Raw genomic sequence first — 25,832 nt, forward strand, 5'->3', positions numbered from 1 at the left:
CCTATCTCATTTCTCCCGAAATAAGTGCTCTATCAATATGCTAAAGTAGACGATTTAAGATAATTACAGTTATGAAAACGATAATTATTAAAGCCTTTTCTTGAACGAGACGTGCAAAGTTAATAGCAAAATGCATTTCAGTTACTAACTGCATAAAATGCAGTAGAAATAATAGAAAATAATTGCGCTGGTATTCACTTGTTTGGTGGATCGAGTCTCCCCATTTATATAATAATTATTATTGTTATTATTATTATTTCGAATAAAATTTATTTTTGTTAGTTTATAATATGTATTACTGTATAATGACCGTAGTAATAATACTTATTATATTTCTACTATTCAACTTTTATCATTTGCCCCGACACCCCCCCCCCCGAAAAAATTTCTGGCGACGCCCATGGCCTTGTGGGTGGTTGTTTGCCATGCCGTGTTCTAAAACGACGCCGTATGACAGTAACAAAATTTGTCTTGCAAATTCAAGCACACAGAAACCTTTTCCTACCTAGCTAACTTCTCGACTGACGTTAAGTGCGATAACGTGATGCTGACGTAAAGAAAGCAAGCTAAAAGTGGAGGTCGTAAACTTGAAGACTTGCTATGTAATGCTTCTTGATAAAGCAAATGATTTTCGATTTCTGTATTTTTCTTTTACGCTCACACTGTTCTATGTGCATGGGTACACAGTAGACTCGTTCTCCAGCAAGCCCAAGCCCGGGCACCTGGCGATCCCTTAGTGAGAATGAGATAATGTTTCAATTGATTTGGCTTATTTTACTTCCATTTTCGGCCACTTTTGACTAATCGCGACGATGAGGATGGTGATATGCTGACATTCATGAAGGGACGAAGAACACCCCTGCCCAGGTCGGGATTCGAACCCGGGAGTTCTGGCGTCGTGGCGCCCTGTGTTAACCACTCCACAAAGAAGGTCGGTCCTTACCTCTTGACTTGAGCCAAAATGACCCCCCCCGAAAGTAAAAAACTTAACCTAAGAAGCTTTTTTGTAACGACATCAAAAGACATTGACAAACGTGAAATTTCAAATAGGACTGGTGTTGCAAATGGTCCTTCAGAAGGAGGGAATGACAAACGGATCCTCTGTGCCCATTTCCAGCGGGCATTCTGAACTTTTTGCTTCCGTAATTTGTGCACCTTGCCTCCAGAGCGACAACCTATATTTCCTCTGCTGTTTTGCTATCCCAAGGCATTTACTTCTCTCGCGATGCGAGGCGACGCTAGTTGATGCACATCTTTCAATGTCATCGTGTGACACCACCGCAATAACGCTTGGCAATGAATTGCACCCGCCCCCCTTCTAACCCCCCCCAAAAAAACCTTGAAAGTTCACCAAAAAACGCCATTTTCTTCTCCCGTTTCTAATAAACGCCTCATTCCTCCAACACGAAGCTGTCGAGATTTTTCTCCGGCAGTGTTGCAAACTTTGAACTTAAAAAGTTTCTTGTTTCAGACACCAGGAGCAATTTTCTATTTTTGTTAGGTTCCGTCGCTTTTCTGACACTTTTGACTGATCGTGACGATAAGGATAAGTGATTGCAAAGTACACCCACGCAGAAGCTTGGATTCTCCATCAGTGTTGCAAACTTTGGACTTAAAAAGTTTCTTGTTTCAGGCACCAGGAATGATTTTCTATTTTTGTTAGGCTGCGTCGCTTTTCTGGCACTTTTAGCTGATCGTGACGATAGGGATAAGCGATTGCAAAGTACATCCACGCAGAAGCTTGGATTCTCCATGAGTGTTGCAAACTTTGAACTTAAAAAGTTTCTTGTTTCAGACACCAGGAATGATTTTCCATTTTTGTTAGGTTGCGTCGCTCTTCTGGCACTTTTAGCTGATCGTGACGATAGGGATAAGTGATCGCAACGTACACGCACACAGAGGCTTGAATTCGATACCGGGAACCTTGATGGTGATATCCAACTTAACGAGCTTAGCCACAGAGCCGGCTAGTAGGAAGAAAAATGTGTCTCATGTTGAGAGTGTCGCATGGAATTTCTATGGCCTTTTGCGTGATTGGGAGCGAGAGAATCATTGGCCAGTGTTGCTAACTGTGTTGTTTTAACGCTCTCAATATATAATGTGAGAGTAAGGTGACATGATATTTTTACCCAAGAACATTATTAACATGAAACAAGAATTAGTTCACAAGAAAACTCGCAGCATTCACCAGATGCCTCTCAGGGTATGGGTAATGAAACACTTCTTCGTTCGTTATTGAAATTAAATCCAAGTCAAGTTTTTACTGACAAAAATAAGTAGATTTAACTTCTTAACAAGAGAAATACTACATGTATAATTCCAATTTCTTTCGTGAAATCATAGCGTCTTACAATTCATCATAACAACTCTTTGCAACATCACAAAAACTCAGAAAAAACTAAAAACAAAACTAACTAACTAACTAACTCTCTAGCCTTCTTAAACCCGAAGGTTCATGGCTGCAGCAACACAGGCCTTCCATCTTTCCCTATCTTGAGCAAGATCTATATACTCTTTTCCATCCCTACCGATTTCCCTTAGGTCCATCTCAACGTTGTCCCTCCATCTTCGTCTTGGCCTTCCTACAGGTCTCTTACCATCAGGTTTCCCAACAAGAATCCTGTAAACTCCTCTTTCCTCTCCCATTCGTGCCACATGGCCTGCCCACCTAAGTCTTCTTGATTTAATTATTCTAATAATATCTGGACATGAATACAAATTATGTAGTTCTAAATTATGTAGCCTTCTCCACTCACCTGTCTCCTCATCCCTTTTAGGTCCAAATATTTTCCTAAGGATCTTATTTTCAAATACTCTCAATTTATGTTCCTCTTTCAATGTAAGGGACCAAGTTTCACACCCATATAATACTACAGGCAAAAACAAAACACAGTCCATAATTGCCATGGCAACAAATTTGACAAGATATACATATAAAGGGAAATCACTATCCTGTGACCATCAGTGACAGGCCAAAATATTTGAAAACAGAACTGAGCACACAGTCCAAATTACAGAGACTGAAAATTACAATAAATATTTGTACAACTGGAAAGAACAATCAATATCGAACCGGTTGTATGCCCAGATTCGATCAGTCTGAACTCCAACTCCAACTCCAAGCCTTGCTGAACATTATTTTGGAACCAGATTGAGGTACTAAACCAAAACCTGGCAACACTGATAAAGCAAAATTATGGGATACGTCATAGATGCTTGGCCAAGCTTGTTACAGCATCAGTCACTTGTCGGTTTGTTCTTCAAGGTCTCGGGCCTAACATGCCCTTTCACTCCCAGATACTACGAGTCGCATTGTTACACACGAAAGAGTCCTTCGGGATTAAAGGGTTGCCATGGCAAGAGGAAACCCATAGATCCACCAGGGGCCTCCCCTCCCATTCACAAACAATTAGCATACATGAGATATATTCAGAGAAATGCTGTCACAATAATGGAAATTTCCCTTTTGTAGGGAAATTGTGATCGAATTTTAAGCAAAATGGGATATTTGACGGAAAATGCCAAAAGGTTTATACCCCGCGAAAACCTGTGGTTAGGAACACCAATGCTTTTTCTAACATTTGTGTGTTTCAGAAGTTTCCAAAAAAGCTGATAAATTGCACTAAGAAACGTGTAGGATTGATTCATTTGTTTTATTTTTACTAAACTTTTCTGCCACTTTTGGCTAATTGCGATGAGGATGAGTAATATGAAAGAACTGATGAAGCGACACTCACAAAGAACACTCATGGACCAGCCGGGATTCGAACCCAGGATCCCTGATGTCGTAGCGCGTTGTGTTTACCAGTCCAATAAGGAGATGGTTAAATTGTGTTGGAAGATCTCAGGATGTTAACAGTACTCTCGTTAGGAATCATGATTGTATGAGACTTGTAGGAAGGTCAAAAAAAAATGAGATTAAGGAAATTAGAACGCAAGTGGGTGAGTGCAGTACACTTTTATAAGCATTTAGAAAACATTTTGTCGTGGGATTCTATTAGCACACTTTACGCACACACTTACGGATGTATTTCGTACAGATTTGACGTACATTTCAGCTATGTGGAAAGTAGTTTGAAAGAAAATGTACAGATAATTTACAATAAATATATTTTGTTGTAAATTCGGGTGAATTTTCTAGGGAATCGCATTTAACGACATCTATTGGACAATTTTTCATGTTATAATTTTGTCAAGTGCCTTTAATACTTAAAATGTTGAGCTTTACAGTGAGTTTTCTTTCTTGTTTAATTTAAATATTGAAGAATTGTATCATCAAAACTGCCGAAAGAAATAAAAAGGTAGGCTGGCATACTCTGTCCCTGGAAAGTCTGGAGCGAGCGAACAAAGTCCTCTGCTCAAGTACGACTAGAAAGGGCTCGATCAGTAAGCGCGTGAGAGGGAAAGTGAGGGTATGGAGGGGAAAACGTGCCAGCAGCAGCGAGCTTGCTGCACATATTCTCGGGACGAAGTGTAGAAGCAATTAACTGGCTTTCATTGATCTCTTGATGTTTTTAGGCTAAAGGAAGGAAAGCTAACAATGAATACTACCAACTAAGCCAGACCATTTTTGGAAAGAGGGAAATAAACACCAAAACTAAACTACAAGTGTATGAGTCAGTAGTGGAACAAAATCTATTATACGGAAGTGAAAGCTGGCCAGTAAGAGGAATGGAAGTTAAGACAAATAACGACAGTTGAGATGGAATGCTTCCGTAGAATAGTTGGTAAAACGAGAAACTGAACTGAAGGGTTTTATTCTTTATTTATGACAATTATAATGCAAATATACTTGAGACGAAGGCGAGGATTTCGCTTTGTCGATGAATTGACTCAACTAAAACGCATAAACTCAATGAATGGCTATCGGCAAGCCTATGATCACATAGACCTAGCTTTCGCCCCGAACTACCATACCAAGAGATATGCAATGATAACTGAGCCAATATTTGCTCTTTAGCCCTTTTATTTCCAAATTAATCCTTAGGCTAGCTTTATTGTTTAACGTAGAATGGTTGCAGTATTGTGCATAGCATCAATGCATGGCTATCGGCTTACCTATGATCACATAGGCCTAGCTTGCGCCCCGAACTACCATACCAGGATGTATGAACAACACCGAGGAGTTCTTTTTAATTTTAAAAGCTTCGTCGATCCGTGGCGAAAGTGTGTGATATTTCTTACGCTACATCCTCGCTTTTAATGAATCACTCAATATTTACAAAAATATGCTACCAACAAAACTGACATCTATACATGTATAGAAATATAAATTCGTATAGTGCACTCTCGCAAACATGAAGATACATTAAACTACTCATAATAGAGATAAAGTACAATAAACAATAAACAAAAGATATACATTACTAACAAGGTGCATTATTACATATAATAACAAGGAAATTACGCTATCTTTCACAAAAATAAATATATTAGTGACATATTTTCTACTGGTGACGTCACATAAAAATATGGATCATATCTTCGTTGCACGTATGGGATTGGATCGTATATTCACAGGACCCTTGTTGGGAAATTTATGGTAAGAGACTCGTTGGAAGGCCAAGACGAATATGGGATGACAGTACTAAGATCGGCCTGGAGGAAATTGCTACAGATCGTTAAGAGTGGATTGATTTTAACAAGGAGAGGGGCAGGTGGTAATATTGCTTCGGCAATAAACCTTCGTGTTTAGGAATGCCAGAGAGTTAGGAGATGAATAGGGTAGCTGCAGGTAAGAAAAGTGGATAGGCATAAAGGATGATTAATTTATACACAGGAGCGTGTCCAGGGAGAGAGTACACTCTGTCTCAGGATCTGTGGAGCTGGGTCGCGCATAACGGTAGAGAAGGAGAGAAAGCGAGTGGGCGACAAAGCAGTACGCGTTGCTGCAAACGGCTGGTAGCTGCAGCCGCATTTTCTCCATCATGTACTCAATTCCCCTCTCGTGCTTTCATGGGCGAGCCTCCTTGGCCCGATTGTATAAAGCAATTGATCCTCGATTAGCCAGTAAAATTGATCTGCAGTCACGCTGAACTCTGATTTTGTGTTGTATAAAAGTTAAACTGAGATTAAGTCCCTGCGATCTGCGGTCAAAGTTGACCCGCGATTTTTCTCCGATCAGTATATATGCTTGTAAAATGTGTTGCAAGTGAACGTATGCGGTAAGACGGGAGAATCAATTCATAATATTCTGTTTCCATAATAATAAAGAAGAAGCATGCACAACGAGGTGAACAATGATAAATATTTCTTCTATTTTTCTTTCTTTCCACATATCGTGTGTCGTTGTAATTTACTGTTTGAAATACCATGTATTTTTTTTCTTGAAATTTGCCTTAAATGACTGCAAGAGCATATTGTTTGATTTCACGATCAGAGAATGGTAAGTTGAAAATAATCAAGTGTTGATTGATAGAAACAGAAAATATGACCCGCTTACGTTTTCTTGTTGATGTCGTTGTAAAATTTGCGTTAGGGTGAAGAGGGGACAGGTTTACGGACGTTAAAAATATTACAATTTCGCTTTACTGCATCCAGCCAAGTGTCATTGAAATTCAATTTTGTTCGCAGAATGGAACAGAGCATGTAACTTTGGCTGTAGTGTAGCTATATGAATCGAGCACGTTGCATTTTAGTTGGTAAAGCTTTCTGTCCTCCTGATATATAAATAACACATATCTTATTTTATTTCGAATATTATTTGTTTTGGGAATAATTTACGCCCGAGAGGACAAACGCCATTGTTGTTTCAATATTTCTTTCCATTTGGGAAAACGCAAACAGATTTTACATTTCACAAGTCACAACGTAGGTTATTCAATTCGTATCAATCTCCTCTAAATTGAGATTTATAGCTAGCCAGCCTGAATTCATAATCCCTGTCGCCAGCCGTTGCTCTCTCAGGCATTCAAAGAATGTCACATCAGTAATTTAGAAATCCTTCCTGGTCTATTGGAGTTAAGGTGCTGATCAGCTGGTATTTCAGGCCAACGACCAGGGAAGGAGGAAAGAGAACAAAACAGAGAGCAATGTGTGGTGTGGGGTCTTTTGCCTGGAATCGCCGAACAAGAAGTAACTGAGGAGATTGAGCGATCGAACACGTTTCGATATGAACAGCTATCAGCGGGGAATTGTATCATCAGAGACGGACAGGTATTGTTACTTCCAACCATGTTGATCTAGACTTGAAGGTATAAATCCGAAAGCTTGAGTTTTGCCATTTCCAAGTGTGTAGTTAGTACCTCTCGCCCATTACCATTAGGCTTACCTTGAAGGGCGGGTGCTTAAATAAGGAGGATGAATGATTAAGCGAGCTACATCACCCCCCTCAATGGTTAAGGTTCTTGGTTCGATCCCACGTACTCAGAGTACGTTACGAATTAAGTGCAAGGAAAATTCCGTATACTACTTACAGGAACTAATGGTCCACCTGTAACAAGTTATAGTGTAATCACAAACTAAATAAAATAGACGTCTCCTCACATGAACAATAGCTCCAAATCCGAGTATAAGAAAGTTGTTATATCTCTATTTAGTATTAAAAACAAATACAGATTTTTTTAAAAATATCCATTTATACAAGCATACTTTCTCCCCTTTCCAACCGAGAACCGATAGTTGCTTTCTTTGTCAATGACAAATCATCCACGTGGAACTCACACAAGCAATAAATGGCCGTTTAGTATTTAATTTACGTGATTTTAGTAAATTTGCAACATGTTCGAATATTTACGTCCAGCACCTCAGATTTATTCTTTATTCAAATATTAAATACATACATTTTCCGAAACCGACTTTAAAATGTTTGCTGTTCAGTGTTGGGCAATTGGCAACATCACAGGCACAGTAACGCCATGTCTGGATTTGCCAGACGTATTTCTTTGACCCAAGATCAGGATTTGATCTAAGATCAACAAATCGACAGTTAGCTTTATACAACATGATAGATGCTTGAACTTAGTTCATTCCCGGATCGAGGTCAAATCTGATCTCCAGTTAGTGATGTTTATACAACCGGCCCCTTGAGTCCCACAGAGATTCCCCAGGCAGAGTGTAGTAGGTGCTAAACCCACCGTCATTGTTCCAACTTTTCTTGTGAGAAAAAAACAAGGTCAATTAGATGAAAATGTAATATAACAGTGTCTGAGAAATAAGCCACACACACCACAAAAATTCTTAGTCTTCATACATATAGATAAGAGTGCCCTTTATCCTCCAGCACGGCAACAAAGACCAACACGTCAAATAACCTCGGTTTGGGTTCCTCTGACGTAGAAAAATTCCTACGAGCTGATTGGTTAAGCACCCCGCTGAGGCAAATCCCCAGCGTTGACGGCGTTAAATATTTTCGCGGCGAGGAAATTTTGAAAGCGAAGGTTTTGGGGGAATTTCCAAACATGTCATTTTCTTCTCTCGCAAGGAATTCTCTTCCTGGAGAAAGGTCTGGAAGCACACCTGTCGCCCGGATCCCTTTCACGTCATCAGAGGTTTTCAAGGAGAAGGGGGAATAGGGAAGGGGGAGAAGCAGGAGCGAGATATTGATTGTCTTATGTTTCTCTTCTCCCACGTGCCAAAGAAAACACACAAAGTCAAGAGGAACAAGTGAAGAGGCTGAGTTTAAATACATTACTGAATCCTCGTTGCCAAAACAAAGAGAGAGAGAGACAGAGAAAGAGAGAGAGGGAGAGAGAGAGAGGAGGAACATCCTTTCTTCATTTGCAGATGAGACTATGGGGTTACTCCAGTCTGAACAGCAGAAGGCAATATCAAAAGGCGGTAGGGCAGGAGGTAGTTTTCTCCCAAAGGGAGTAAGTCCTTGTAGCGTGATGCTTTGTAGCAATCTGTTAACCTTGAATCAATATCCATCCTAGATGTGGCTGTCTTGTTTTAACTATCTGATGGACTTTGGGCTTTCTCTAAAGTCCTTCTTTCCAAGAGCGGGTGGCAGGACAGCAAGAGTAAAGTAGGAAGTGAGGAAGAACCAGAAAGAAGTGGAGAAAGAGATAGAGAGTAATAGGAGATGTGGAACAAACAAAAAGGCATGGATAGAGAGATTGTGAGAAGAATGAGGAAATTAGAAAGAGATAGGAAGAGTGATAAAAGGCGTAGAGGAAGAGAAAGAGGGGTATGAAGCGTGGAAAGAGAGTGATAAAAACAGTAGAAGAAACAGGCATAGATATAGATGCAGAAAGAGGGAGAGAGAGATGGACAAGGGAAACAATGAAGACAAAGAAACACATACAGTAAATGTAGAAGAAAGATAAACATATGGGAAAGAGAGACATCGAGAAAATAGATACAGGAATCATCAAAAACAGAAAAACGTGGAAAAAGATAAGACAGAGATAGATAGAGAGAGAGGTAACTTGGACAAAGAAAAGGCATGATGAGAAAAAAGCGAAGTAAGAATCGTGCAAGCAACAGTGAAAAGGGAGATGAGGAAGTAAAACAAGATAAGAAGCTCGAAAAACGGCGTAGAAGAGTAAAAGAGAGAGGGGATATTAAGTATAGAGGAAAGCGAGAGAAGGGAAAGATCAGGCCAGTGGAAGAAATAGGCATGGAGGGAGAAGCTGACAGAGGAAGAGAAACAAGGGTACCAAGGGGGGAAAATATGCAGTGAGGGAATTTGGAAGTGTGGAAGAAATAGAAGCATGTGAGGGAAGAGAAAAAAGAAAAATAGATGTAGGAATCACAAAAACAGAAAGATTTCAAGAAGAGACTGCAAGCAGAGAGAGAGTAATAGGTAACATGGAACAGAGAAAAAGACATGAAGAGAAAGAGATTTAACGTGGACAAAGAGAAGACTGAGAGAAAAAGGTACGAATCGTGGAAGAAACAGGAAGAGACAGGGAGATATATGAAAGGTGGAAGAAGTAGGTAGAGAGAGCAAGAGAAAGGAACGTAGAAAGCGTTGAAGAAAAACTATGAAAATATGGAGTAAGAGACAAAGAAGGGAAGTGTGAAAGATATAGAGATATGGAGGGAAATATTCGTGATAGAAAATATACAGCGAATGCAAATACAGATTAGAATAGTTCCTTAGAAGAAACCGCGCCCGCGTACAGAATATGCCATTCGAAGATCATTTTCGAATGGAGAAGTAACCCTTGAAAGCTTTAGAGTGCATTTCCGATTCGCGCAATTTAAAAACTAAATCTGAATTTTAAAAATTTAATTCAGAATGGCTACGAAAATTTTAATGCCGTACGTTTTATTTTGTGACAGAAACTTACCAAACGGTCAACGCCTGCACCATTGCTTAAGTTTAATTTTGCCGCTTGCTTATAATTCAAAATCCAAATGAATTTGTCTCGAGATGGCGCACATTTGCTGATGTGTCATCAGTCCAAACGGTTGGCAATTACTGCATTATTCTGTAATAAACTATTATGCAAATATACATACAAAAATATTAATTATTCTATGTAAATATTAACTTAGACTGACTAAACAATTATTTTACAGAAGTTGTAAAGAATCAAATCTCTTTACTACAATACAGTAAGTGGCAAACAAAATATCTCCCTTCATAGAAGAATGTTGTGGAATACAAATCGTTCGAGGCTTGAACAGTCTTGTTGCAATATTATTAAATGGTAACAAAGATTTCAGTAATACTACCAGATTTTGATAATCGTTAATGAATTGAAATTCTGTGTTTGTTTATTATATGGCATAAACGCGATGCTAACATAGTCTATATTTTCCTCCTTCCCTTATATTAGGTATGGTAAACTTTCCGTATCCGGAAAACAGATTTCTTAAAATTTACAGGAGAAATTACTTACCGAATGCTGTTTCTTTAGACTTGTGGAAGTTCGGGGAAGTGTTTTCTCGCATCGTTCATTGAATTTTGCCGGTAAATCATGTATTTCTCGATATAAATGTGTGACCGATGCACAAAAGCTGTTGGATCCATTTCCTTCCAGCCGGATGTTGCCTGTGTGTCATGACGTAATCCCGGTCAGTGTTTCCAAACACGTGTTTTAGTAACTGAAGAAGATACACGTTTCCGCAAATGGTTTGTGGGGCTATGTGTCAATGGTTCGTGGGGCTATGCGAGAATGGTGTGTGAGGCTACGCATTTTTATTCTAAACCAATTTTTAAGTATTCTAACCTAAACGTGACCTAACCTAACCTTGCCGGAAATTGTTCGTGGGGCTATGCGTCAATGGTTTGTGGGGCTACGTAGGTATTTTTGGGTGGAATGGAGTGGAAACACTGCATGCCGACTACGGTAGTGAAACTGTGACCGCCATTTAGCGTGTTACCGAAGGGAAAAAGAAACGAACAAAACTTACTTCATACGTCGAAAATATAGATTATTTCCGTGAAAAAAGCGAAATGCCACCTTCAGCAATGTTTCTCAATGCAGAATACGTAAGTACGAATATGGAGAGTGACATAAATAGCGAGTTTCAGGCGTTTTCCGGATACGGAAAGTTTACCCCGTGAAAATACGTAATGCTCTTATTATATGGGATAATCGCGATGCTAACATAGTCTAACATTTTTCTCCTTTCCTTATATTAGGTATGGGGAGGTTGGATTCGTGTTTCCATATCTATGTTTATTCTAAACAGGTGTTTCAACACTTACAGATCACGCTATACACACACACACACACACACACACACACACACACACACACACACACACAGTAGAGTCCCGAAAATTACAAAAAACTCCGACAAATCGGAAGGAAGAGCCGAAAGAAGAATATATAAGAAACCTACGTTATGTTAGAAATGGGATATACAGTAAGTATTGTTATGATGTTATGGGAAAATAGTTAAACAATATTGAACTTGTACTTTTAAGAAATGATAGTGTGTATTCGTTTTTGAGCATCAATGTCACGCCATCGTCTGAGTACTACATTGTAGGTTGTTGCCCCTGGCTGTTGTTCCATGTAGCGTATTCAAAAAAACAGAGGGAGGCAGAGAAAATAGAAATAAAAGAACAAGCGAGAGAGCGAAAAGAACCATCCATAATGACCTCCATTGAAATTGCTAAAATCACGACAGAAGCTACAGCTTGCGGAAACCTTCCGGGCCTGTCCTCTGCAGGTCTCAACCTTTCAAATCCCTGTAGGCGATATTCAAAGCGAAGTTCTCAATATCGAGATTTTACTGTATATGAATTCCTCCAGCTTCCTGTTTCTGTTTCCAAACTGCGTTCGCGTCACGTTAGGCAGGAAATGAGGTGTAAACACTGCGGGTGAAATTAAACTTTGGGTAAAACTCGTGTCCCGGAAGGATTTTTACGAATCTCTTTTTCTCCCCAACAGGTGGTGCTGAAGGAAATGAATCGCCTTGGAATGATAATTGATTTGTCACACGCAGCGCCAAAAACAGTGCGGGCAGTGCTCGAAACTACGAGAAGCCCAGTCATCTTCTCCCATTCGTCAGCTCAGGCAATATGCAACAATAGCAGAAATATTCCGGACGAGGTTCTAAGGCTAGTGGTAAGTCAAGATCAGTGTTACAATATCCCATATTATATCACTAAAATCAAAATCGGTTTACACTATCCTTGGGTAAGATGGAAGAAATTAGAAGGTTAATTATAGAAAAAGAACAATGTTGCAACCTCCCACATGATATCACTAAAATCAATATCTCTTTACACTTTACTTGGGTGATGTGGGCGAAATTAGAAGCCTAATGATTAGATCAATGTTGCAGTCTCCCATACGATATCACTAAAATCAATATTTACTTACACTTTCCTTGAGTAAGATGGAAGAAATTAGAAGGTAATTGATAAGAAAAGATAAATGTTGCAACCTCCCATGTGATATCACTAAAATCAATATCTGTTTACACTTTACTTGGGTGATGTGGGCGAAATTAGCCTAATGATAAGATCAATGTTGCAATCTCCCATATGATATCACTACAATCAATATCTGGTCACACTGTCCTTGGGTAAGGTGGAAGAAATTAGAAGGTTAATGATAAGATCAATGTTGCAATCTCCCATATGATATCACTAAAATCCATATCAGTTTACACATTTTCTACCTACATCAACATTTTTCTTGAGAAGAAATTAAACGAAATTAGGTAAAATGAAGCTTTGAAATATTTTATTTCTATTCGTATGTAGTACGTTACCAAATAGTAATTCATTGAAGAGCTATGGTGTTCTAAAAGTGTCAAGGGATTTTTTAATCATCCTGTACTTTATAAAACTTCCTGTACGGAAGTAGAAATAAAACGTATGGAAGTTCTTAGATAAAAATGCTAATATTTTTAAGCATCCGTATGAGTTTTATTTTATTCATATTAATATCCGTTATTTTATATTAATGTTTCTGAAATATTTGTGTTTGTAGTCTATTATGGGTGTCACGGTAAGAATATATTCTTTCATGAGGCATTATTGTTTTGATATTTTGCACCCTATGACTGCAGTGCAGCTCTGAAATAAGCTAAATAAATAACTGATCAGGGTTAGGTTTGGAAGACTTGTGTAGCACCCTGTACTATTTCTAGTCACTTGTGAAGAAAGGTTTATGTTCATTTTTGCTTTGTTTTCAGGCTGAGAACGGAGGAATTGTGATGGTCAGTTTCTACAATGACTTCCTCACCTGTTCGCCCACAGCGTCACTAGAAGATGTGATTCGTAAGTAGACCATTATAAACGCCAGAGGTAGAGAACTATGTACGCGCAGGTAGAGTTTAAAGTGCTGGAGAGAGAAGTTTTCGCTCGAGCGCCAAATAGTTCGTACGGACGACGCTAGATAGCGTACGGAATGGAAAGCTTCTTCGCTCGAGCAAATAACGTTCGAACAGGCAAGACGAGCGGTATACGCTCGAAGCCCAGTACTGTACCGTAATTTTTCAGTGATAGGGGAACCTCAAGTATGGATCGTGAGGTGAAAGATGCAGTGAAAATGAAATTTAAGTGAACATTGTCATCATCTCCATGTTAAAATGTAATTTAGTTTATGATACTGTTCACATCCCGATCTTATATAAAATGATGGTCCAACTAAACATACACCCCATAGTAGGGACCCTAATCTTTAATTTATATCACGAACGAAATTTACAATTCTGGTTTGAAGATAGGCCCCCGTATAGCTGGCACGGGGATCCCTCAGGGTTCGCCCCTTAGCCCCCACTATTTAATATCTATACCCACCATATACACCACCTAAATGTGCACGGCTTTAAATTATTACTATACGCCGACGATCTTTGTTTCTATAATGCACTCCTGACGCCACGCAAGGCCTTCTAGACCTAAAGAAAACAGTCACAATTCTTACAGATCACTAAGATACCTTAGGACTCACTATTTCCATCCCGAAATCCAAAATTATTATTTTTAACTCGCGAGAAATGAGCAGTTTCCCCAACAACATCAAAGAAATACAGCACATTTCAGTAGTCGACAATTTCAAATACCTGGGTGTATATTTCGATGGAAACTAAATTGGGCAAGGCATATACAATATCTCAAGGAAAAGAGGTTAAAAATTGTTGATTTCCTTCGCTGTATTTCCAAGACAAAGTGGGGAGGTCACCCACACACAATGTTATTATTTTATAAAAATTGTTTCCGCGCATTGTTTGATTATGCAGCACCAGCTTATGGTGTGGCCACTCGAAAACTTCTTACGTCTATAGACGTATTACAAACCTCCCCCCAATAAAAGTTTCTTTTTCTTAGTGTTACAATATTGACCCTGATCCATACCAAAAAACTTTACACATCCGGACCCACTCAACTGAATATTCCCACAGAACCACGAGTAGAGATACAATATGAAGATCATGGCAGACATGAAAATTATAGAGAATTGTGGTCCACATCAACTTTTATTTATACTGACGGGTCAAAGTCTGCAGACGGTGTGGGATGCGCTTTTTACGTACCATCTCATAACATCACTCGACAATTTTCCCTCCCATCCGATATGTCTATATTCTCGGCGGAATGTTATGCTATCTATAAAGCGTTACAACTTGCCCTGCAGTTACGACTCGCTCACTCTTTAATTCTTACGGACGCATTGAGTGTACTTCAAGCGCTATCACGAACAGGCCGGGCAGCATATAAGTTAACGGTCTTTCCCTATCTTATTCTCCGAATCATGCTAGACCTTCAACAGCAGGGTCTGTCAGCGACCTTCACATATATTCGCGCCCACAGTGACCTTAATAAATATCAAGATCGCGTTGATGTAATGGCTAAACAAGCAAGAACGAAAGAAACTGTTACCCCGATGCGCCTGCCGTACACTGACCTCCTCCCACGGGTCAAAATCAAAGTAGAACAACAATGGGACGATTGGTGCACCCAGCAACTCCACAATACCAATACATATAAATGGCATGCACAAGTCGGCAACAAACGTCCTTGGTTTCAGCACATTAAACTACCCCGCGCAGTTTTAGTGTTTACCATGAGAATGCGTACAGGTCACGTTGTCATACATACCAGTTCATATACCGTGCCTGCAACTTCCTGTCAGTGTGGAGAACCTATACAATCAACCACACATTTGTTTTTACAATGCCCACTTCGACAACACCATCGCAATACTCTTTATAAACAGTTACAACGTGTGGATATCTCATTTCCGATGTCCCTTTCGACTCTACTCTACGAACCACGGTCTGACGACATGTGGATATTGTACAGCTTTGCAAGGAAACACAAGATTGTAACATAAACAAACAGAGACTTGGAATGTAAACAAAGTTTCTCATAACAAACCTAGAGACATGGTATCAGAAGAAGAGAAGTGGAAATCGTTAATAGACGATACGACGACGAAGAAAAGTTTTATTCATGTATAAGTATAGGAGTTCTTGAGCGAAGTGTACATCTACCAAATAGGACCCCTGGCAAGAAATCGCTCATGGGCGGTGTGTGCCAAACAAAGAAGAAGAAGAGAGAGAGTAAAGCACTAGGTGTTTAAAAAATGCACACATTATTATCATTTTACCAACTAGGACGACGTTTACAAACAATGACGTCAGTGGCGGCTTGTAATCACACATTCGCAATTATTTCCAAAACTGCTCGTTTGCAGACCCATGTTTACTGAGACTTTCTTGCTTCTATTATCGTGTACTTTCACCTGTGTCATTTTGCGCTATTACTTATGTGACACCCTGTATACATAGTAGTTAAGTAGTTCCTGATCGATACATGTGTGTATAACGGTTCTGATTCTACTTTAAATTGTAGACATGCGTCTGAATTAGCCCATTTTATTAGCATAACATGGACTCAAACATTTTCTAGACGATTATTTACGTCACTTGTCTAACTCCTAGGTTAATCTCGACCATGAGAATTATTGACAGACACAATTATGCTTAATCCCGGATTTCCACGTAGGGCTTCACAATTACGCTAATTACTCTGCCACAGAGGTGCTCTGTGTCATTCTAACCGCAATACCATAGATTTATACAATGTTAATGTTAAGGAACGCAACGTCAATATGGTACTTGTAGAATACCCCAATATGGTACAAGACACGTGCAAACTTTAACTTGTAGACAGAAAGAGCTCGTATAGTGCTCTCCGCTCGGGAATTTCGGTGGGCGTGCACAAGAAAGGTGGCAAAAACAAGGAGGTAACGTGAGAGAGGAAGCGAGATGAGTGTTTGAACAAGCATCCTTCATTTCTCCTCCCCCCGCTTTCGGTTTCATCGGCTAAACATCCATTTACTTGGTCCTTTGTGTTCGCGAGCGAAGAATGAGGAGAGGAGCCTCTGAAGACAGAATGGGCTGGCACCAAGGGAAGTCTTTGCAGCAGGTTTGCTCAGCCTCCTCCATTGAGATTCGCTGAGAGGAGCTTCCGTTCTTCGCCGACGTTGAAGTCCTGCACCTGCCTGGGAAGGGATCGCCTTAATAGCGACGCTTTTGTGGAACTTCCGCTCGTTAGAGATGCGTGAATTGCAGATCCCAACGCTGACTTTAGCCAAGGCTTCTATTTCGGTGCTTGCTCCTTCTCTGCGATGTCACCTTAGCAGCACAGAGACTAATTTGAGGTCGATATTCTACAAGAGTACCTTTCTTGACCGAAACTTTCATATGTGTTTCGGAAGGGTGGGGTGCGTCTACGGAAGGTTCCAATGTTTTATCGTAAAAAATGTATGAAATATTCACGCCACTGTCCCACTCTGCCTTAAGATGACGGAAAATGTTGCATGAAAAATTCAGACTCATGTCCCACTCTGGTTTCAGGAAGGCTTGTGTGAGACAGTGTCTGTTACAGATGACGGAAAATGTGCCATGAAAAATTCAGGCCAATGCCACACAATGGCTTCAGAAAAGCTCGTGTGAGGCAGGACCTGTTACAGACAACGGAAAATGTTTCATGAAAAATTCAGACTCATGTCCCACCCTGCTTTCAGGAAGGCTTGTGTGAGACAGAGTCTGTTACAGATGACGAAAAATGTTGCATGAAAAATTGACGGCATCGTCTCGCCATGGCTTAAGAGAAAGGTTTGTGTGAGACGGGGTCTTTTACAGATGACGGAAAAAATTACTGGAAAAATTCAGTAATTCTGGCTCGTGTGAGACAGTATCTGTTACAGATGGCGGAAAAGGTTGTTTGAATAATTTACGGCATTCTCTCATCTTAGATTAAGAAAGACATATGTGAGACAATATGTTCCAGATGGTGGAAAATACTGCATGAAAAACCCAGGTTCCTGTCCCGCCTTGGCTTCAGAAAGACTTGTGTGAGGTAGGGTACATTATAGATGACGGAAAACATTTCATGAAAATTCAGACCTTTGTCCTATTCTGGCTCGTGTGAAACAGAGTTTCTTACAGATGACGGAAAATGTGTAATGAAAAATTCAGGCCAATGCCCCACAATGGCTTCAGAAAAGCTCGTGTGAGACAGGACCTGTTACAGATGACGGAAAATGTGTCATGAAGAATTCAGGCCAATTTAAGAGAAAGGTTTGTGTGGGACAAGGTCTTTTACAGATGACGGAAAATGTTTCATTACAAATTCAGGCCAATGCCACACAATGGCTTCAGAAAGGCTCGTGTGAGATTATGGGATACGTTACAGAAAATAACAGGCCAAAATGCGATATTCAATTAAGAATTAAACAAACGTTGTGTAAAAAAGTTATTTGAATAGTGAGAAGAAAAGTTACAAGAATGCCATTAGTTTCTAACTCAACGACTTAGAAAAGGCTTTTGGTTAATTAAGCCAGAAAGAAATCGCTCTAGGATTAACTTATCCTCATGTACTGAAGTGAAACGAAACATGTTGGTAGGGTAAAATATTTTTACTTGAATTTTCGCCTGCCGAGAAAATGTTTCAGGCTCCCAGTCAACGAAAATGAGATAGATTGAGAGAAAAACATAGTATTCAAATGAATCATACGTCCTGATCATTTCTAAGACGGAAATGGTTATTTGAGCTTTGGACAACTTGAGCCTCGGCTCACATATGGAAGCCAATTTCTGAGCACACGGATATCCGGGAAAGGGAGTTATGGCCACATGCAAATTAGTCGGCCGTCCAGTTTGGATGTGTGTGTTTGTGTGTGCGCCCCCCAAAACTTTCATCAACTAACGTGGCGCCCGCGGATGTCCCCACCACAATACGACGCAGGAGACCAATTCGTGATTGGAATACCGATGAATAGGCTTTAAAGTCTTGCAACACCGAGCGAACTATTCGCACATTCTGCAGGATACGAGCCAGCGAGGTCCCTCATCAACAACCCTGGGGGCTGAGGAGAAGGGGAAGCTGTAGGAGGGTCGACGCGTAAAGGAAAAACAAATGAAGCTACCCCCTGATAATCCCGAATGTCGATGGGGAAGCAAGTCCTGGAGGTTCTGTGAGCGCAGTTGAAATTTCTGCATTCGCTTTCGAGAACACCCTGGTCGATTCTGGTCGCCTGGAGTATTTCCCCTTCGCAGCCTCCGGTGAAGATTTCTTTTTCTGTTTCGGAAACGCGGCGCATTCAGACAGAAGGCGATTTGCGGTTTCTCCCCCCTACGCAGAAGTGGTCCCGCAAAAACGCAAGGGAATGTGACCACCGGACCGTAAGTCACGAAGCAGTCTATTGGGGAAAAGAGTTTCGTGGCTGACTTCACTATGGAATTTGATAGATGGCCTTGTTATCGATTATGCCCCCGCAGGAACTGAAATTTCGCAAAATATGGCTCAAGTTATTGCCTCGTGGCATGGTAACGGGGCATTCACAAAATAATTTGGAACGAACCTGAGCTTAGACATATTTCTTCCACATAACAGATTCTTCCTCTCCTTATATTTGTCTTGTATTCAACCTTTCTATTGCCTTTCGAGGTTTCCATTTTCTTCATATTTACAGCTGTACTTTAATCTGGTTTTTCTTTTATTCTCTCGTCTATAGAAGTATGGAAGTAAATGGAGTACTTCCCTCTCTCTCTAATACATGAGTTTTGTCAATAGCTCTCTCCTTCTCTACTACCGCTGCGTTGCCAGATGTGACAAAATTTACAAAAAGTCATAAATTTCAAAAGGTGAAATCATTATTCTGTACAGTGTTTTATGCTCTATTTACTGACAGCATTATATAACCTGTAATAAATTCATGTGATCTGAAATTTACATAATTATGCAATTTTGCAAAACGCTTAATTTTTTCTAGTAAATACTTCAAAAGCCATAAATATCAAATCGCTTGAACAACTTTGCCAGTTTTTTTTCTATGCGATCTATGGTGTTTGTAGATATGATATTCTACGCCTGAATGAATTAATTTGCTTACGAAGAGAGTTGTATATATATACATTGGATATTTTGTATAAATCATCAGACCGTAACACGAAAAAATTGGTTAGCGAGAAACTTTTCGGTTTGTCGCGATACACGTGCAAACCAAGCAAGAAAAGTGTTGACCATTGTTTGAAGTTATTTTTAGAATGCATTGTTACTCCACAGCACCGTTATTTTTTGTAAAATTGTAGATTGTTTACGCGAGCTGTCTCGCGTATGAAATTTATGCGCGCCACCGACGTTACAATTCAGTTGCAGGCAGGTGTCCCGGTTCGTAGGATGTGCAGTGTGCTATGTGTGATAATTGCGGATTGCATGTAAATTACATATTTCGTTTTATAATGGATAGAGAAGCTGGAAAAAGACGCAGTATTGGTAAACTTCGAGGTAAAGAACGCATAATAGTTACGTGTGTGTTAAATCACTTTTTAAAGTCAATGAATATCAGCAAGGCGGTTAAGACAGCGGCTGATGTTACCGAGGGTTCTGAACGTCTTGTATTCAGAATACGAAAGGAAGAAACCGAAGGTTCTCTCAAAACGCCGGCAAGAAAGCAGTCTAAAATAATGGGAAAACAGAATAATGCCAGAAGGAGAAAATACGATGGCATAGTGCAAAGTGGAGTGCGTCGCATAGTTCATTCCTTGCTTTTCGAGAACATTCCATTCACTTCGAATTTAATATTGAGGAGGGTAAATGATGACAGTTCGTTACCGAACACATCTTATATTTTTCTTGCATTTATTTAATTCTGTTTATGTAAAGGATACAACATTCAACGAAAGAAGTAACTATAGTTTCGTGTATTACACATATAATGCAAATGTAAAATAGTAAATTGTTGCGTCAAAATATAAACTTTTACATGCAAATCTTGAGGTAACTATCGGTTTTTTTTCCAAAATGCATCAAATACCGTATAAGATTTCTTATACGGTATTAAGCAAGTAAATTTGTCGCAATCATTAGCGATTAACAGCGACTCGATGCGCCTCCGCTTGTTGATCTGGCAACGCCGCGCTCCATTTAACCCATACTGACTTTTAAGGTTGAGACGCTCTATAGTTCACAGTTTCTCTACCGTCTGATAGGATATTACACTCTCAAGAAGAAGACAACGAGTGCGTTGTGAGAACATATTCTGTTTTGTTGAGTGGAAATATGTCGGTAATGTGATTGAATGGTGAATGCGCGGATTGTGTAAAATGTTTGCGGTTAATAAAACCATATGCATTAAGACATTGTACACTGTATTCTACATGGAACATCATTTTGCAACGCTCATCACCGTCTCCTTCCATTGAATTTCACTCCTTGTGTCTTATTTCCTTCTCCACGTGTTCTCTCGCTCCTACAATTGTAGATTGTATTTTGGAAGTTTTTTTTTAAAAAAATATATATCTCTGGCTCTTGTGCATTTGTAACTTGGGAGCGAGTCAGAACTCGCATAGTATCCAATGAACAAGCGAGCCGCTGACGTCATCTCAACCCAGCACCTATCGCGAACCCTCTTACTCACGCTTCACACTGTTGGTAGGCTCGCAAGCTGGACTTTTGCAGTCTGCTGGAGATATTTCTTCGGAAATAAACAGACTATAGGATCATATTTTATAAGCACTCTCTTTCATATAATTTTACAGTTCCACTCCTATCGTTTTTCTCCTTCACAGTTTTTATGTTATTTTTGCTGTGTGTTCTCTTCCTCCTCATTTCACATCGTTTTTCCTGTTTCTCCATTCTTGTATTCTTCTATTTCAACTACTCTCTTCAATTCTAGGTCTCCCCTATGGCGTAGTGGTATCGACATAGTCTTGTAATCAAGATGGCCTCGGGTTCGATAGCCGGTGAATGCACATCCCACTTTAAACTGTAGGTACAGTCTGGATTAGCACATCTGTGCATAAAAGTGGACAATCTCAAACAAAACTCAAAACTCTCTCCTCTAGATTTCACAGTTCTAGTTTCATTTTATCTCTGACTAAATACATTGTACATTGTATTTTTTCCAAATGCTTTCATCCTCCTCAATTTTCAGTTCTCCGTTTCTATTCTTTTTTACTCTATCTTTTAAACCTTTTCACTACAACTCCACCAGATGTTTTTATTACAGTATACCATTGGGAAGGAGGCTGATAGATTAGAAAGTATTAGAAAAATCCGGAAAGCGCCGTAGAAAATTTGCTTAGCTCAATGAATTTGTAGTAAAAATCGCAGGTGTGTCATAGTTTCGATCTCCACCACGGCCATAAAAAAATGTTCATCTGAGAACACTGGAAATGTAGCGTTTGAATGGTTAAAGTTATAGAAACTAGAGTCCTGCTTTCGTTCGATCGTACACGTTCAAATCTCCGTATATAATGGAATATTTTAATGTGACAATAATCGTACACACATAACAGTTGGGCTGAAAAGTGCGTAGGCTGACTCATAGATGGCGTTACTAGAATTAAATCCATGTGATTTTTACTTAGTACTAACCTTCAAAAGATACGTGTATAAATTTCACAGCTGCCGGATAATTAGTTCGTGAGATATAGCATTGTGAGTGAAGCAGCTTTTGTTATTGTGAAAAAATGGATAAAAAAGAATTTCGTGTGTTAATAAAGCATTGCTTTTTGGCGAAAAGAAAATACTGTTGAAGCCAAGGCTTGGCTTGATAAACTATTCGGACTCTGCACCAGGAAAATCAACCGTTGAGAAGTGGTTTGCTAAATTTAAACGAGGCGAAATGAGCATCGAAGACGATGCACGCAGTGGACGCCCCAAAGAGGCTGTTACCGACGAAAACATCAAAAAAGTCCACAAAATAATTTTAAATGATCGTAAAGTGAAGTTGATCGAGATAGCTGAGACTTTAAAAATATCAAAGGGACGTGTTGGACATATTGTGCATGAATATTTGAACATGCGAAAGCTGTGTGCAAAATGGGTGCCGCGCGTGCTCACAATCGGTCAAAGCAACAACGTTTTGATGATTCGGAGCAATGTTTAGCGATATTCAACCGTAATAAAATTGCTTCCCCATCCACCATATTCTGCAGATCTGGCCCCCAGTGACTTTTTCCTGTTTGCAGACCTTAAAAGAATGCTCGCTGGAAATAAATTTAGCACTGATGAAGAGGTAATCGCCGAAACTGAGGCCTATTTTGAGGCTAAAGAGAAATCGTACTATAAAAATGGCATCGAAAAATTGTATGACCGCTATAATCGTTGTATCGCCCTCGAAGGCAACTATATTGAATAATAAAATCGAATTTTGTCAAAAAAATATTTTTTACTATGTTAGCCTACGAACTTTTCAGCCCAACTGTTATACGTGTCTTGGTAGTTTCAGCCCACAATCATTTATCTCATTTTCATGTACCACTCCGTATTGGTAAAATGTACTAAACTCCACTTTAACATGGAGAAAATGACTATCTTCACTTAAGTTTCGCGTCTTTCACTTGATGATCAATATTTGAGGGCCCACTAGCACAGAGAAATTACGGTTAAACTTGTACTACTAGGCTTCAAGTGTATACCGCTCGTTTTGCCTATTCGAGCGTTATTTGTTCGAGCGAAGAAGCTCCCAATTCTGTGCTCTATTTAGCGTCGTCCGTGCGAACTATTTGGAGCTCGAGCGAAATCTTCTTCCAGCAACATTATGTAATGGATTAATTCCCAGTAACAATGCATGCTAGTGTAAGAGAATTGTCACTTTAACATTGTTTCTTTCCCTAGGTGAAGTTAAAATACGACATCTATATTATTCAGAGGCGGATCGAGACTGAATTACACTTTGGACATGTATTTCGCCACCACATTTATAAATTTTGCTAGGTATTAAATCTATACATACGTATACATATATTAATTTACTACTATTCCTGACTATTACAAAAGAAGAGGTGCGCAAGTACTACTTGGATTGTCCTATGTGTTCCAGTTATATTGTGTCGTATTAATTTTTAAAAAACGTAATGTCGTATCCATCTATATCGATATTTTGCTTCAAATATGGAAGAAATATAAGGAATCCGTGATCTACCTAATTTATTCCTATGGAAAATCTTTGCTCCCTCTTGAATACAAAGAGAAATACCCCCTTCAACAGTCTCCTTCAAACATTCAGAAAAACTTAGTCCACACTTTCTGGGGATTGATTTTAAAGGCAAATTCCCTGTCTTTTTTCTTTTTCTAAAACGAAAATTCGAATGTAAGGACTTCTTGAAGAAATCTGCATTAATATAGCTTTCTCCTTCTTGTTCTCCTTGTCTCTCTTTCCTTTTGCACTGGAAGTCTATTCATGGTGCAATCAGCAAACATTGGAAGGTTTCTGTTCGTTACCAGTCCGAGCAAAAAGAACAACAACAAGAAATGTTTTCCATGTTTTGGGTCAAGAGGCGAGGAATGGCGGCAAAGAGGCTGTTCATATGATAGGAAATGTGTTGTATCCTTGTATGAACCCTAATTAATCTCATCTCATCTTGAAATCCAGGCGGTTTCCTTTACATATAGAAGTTTCGGCAAGATTTGTACAATGCCTTCTTATTTGTTAATTTGACCCTTTATCATGTCATCTTCTTTTCTTCATTTTTTGGCAGTTATTCATTTTGCACAACTGTCGTGCAAAGTGAGAAAATGACATTGTATATATGGACTAGGATTTACTTACATGTTAAACTTGACTAGATAGCTACTAGGAATGTAGGACAATTACGATGAAGCCAAAATCACGGACAATTGCGATGGTTTTGACGGTGAAGGCCATTTTACAAATTAATGGTAGCACAATTGCGAAGATCAGGATGACTAACCCACAGGTACACCTAACCTACAAGTGGTTGTAATGCAAGTACGTTTACAAGCTACTAGGGATGTGACGAAGCTGAAAATTTACCGATGCCGATGTACTCACTGATAATTTTTGGAACCGATACATAAGATTATTTTCAGCATGACAAAAATAAATTTGCTCTGTACATTTCGATTGCATATCATATGTATACACATATATATTCTCAAGCTGCGAATGTATATTTGCATCTACAAAATGTTATGTGAACCTTTAAGAAGAACATGGATTCTCAAGAGATTAAACATTAGTACACAAGCAGTTCTTTGAAATGCAAAATGAATTCCTGTTCTGCCAGATTCAACTTCAGAAATACGAGATTTGGAAGCACTTCAGGAAGTAACCTACTTCTTCTCTTATCTCAAATCTGTTCACCAACACTGAACACCCAGTCACTGAATACTGATGCAGCAGGTATGCTCAAGTATTTTCTCAGGACTTGCTTCAGGTTTGAATACTCATTTTTGAATTTTCAATACAACAGCAGATCCTGGTTCAGCAATGTACTGCTTTATTTCCGATTTATAGTTAGGTTGATCCTCTGAATGAGTTTGCAATAATTTTATTACAAAAACTCTACAATAATGACGAATCATAACCAAATTTTCAATAAATCTTACAAAACTAGAATATAAAACTTAGAGGGTAAAACTCTAGTATAATCTGTACCGGTTTAAATATCGGATTTTTGCCGATTCCGATACCGATGCCGATGTATCAATTTCGGCCGATTTTCATACATCTGTAATCGGCTTCGGCACATCCCTACAAGCTACCCTGCCAGTCTCAAGCCTAGAGAAAGTGTTAGAGGAATCAGTGTTCAATTTGAAAATATCAATATTTCACATAATTTTCTTGTAAGAGGTATTGCACGAGGTAAATCACCCTTCAATTTGATAGAAGATTTAAAATGTATCGCAATTGTTCACACATCCTTTCACTTCTCTGTTCATCGCAAATGTCCGGCTACTGCTACTAGACTTGATTTACTTATTTTCTTTTCTTTAGAGAGAGAGAGGGAGATAGTCACCATTACAATGCTCGATTTTTGTTGCTTAATTTGATCTCTTAGTTTATTACTATTTCTGATTCCTTTTAATGATTGGCTGACGCTATACGCACATCCATTTTGTTGTTATAATACCTAACCTGCGATATTACTTAATTAAGTCGTGGCATTTTGTGAATTCTTCTTAACAGATCCCGTTGTCCTATATTATATGTAGC

At 39.2% G+C, this 25,832-nt stretch overlaps 1 protein-coding gene across 1 annotated transcript in view; it reads left to right on the forward strand.

The window, feature by feature from the left end:
• LOC145980249 (dipeptidase 1-like) overlaps nucleotides 1–25,832 on the forward strand; it is a 256,811-nt gene that overhangs the window by 207,087 nt on the left and 23,892 nt on the right. The window contains exons 8-9 of the mRNA XM_083113259.1: nucleotides 12,294–12,470; nucleotides 13,549–13,633. Of these exons, the coding sequence (XP_082969385.1) occupies nucleotides 12,294–12,470; nucleotides 13,549–13,633 (262 nt within the window). The remainder of the gene's footprint in view (nucleotides 1–12,293; nucleotides 12,471–13,548; nucleotides 13,634–25,832) is intronic.

This window comes from Lepisma saccharinum, chromosome 27, assembly GCF_977018435.1.
Source record: "Lepisma saccharinum chromosome 27, izLepSacc3.1, whole genome shotgun sequence".
In the NCBI taxonomy this organism is placed as follows: Eukaryota; Metazoa; Arthropoda; class Insecta; order Zygentoma; family Lepismatidae; genus Lepisma; species Lepisma saccharinum.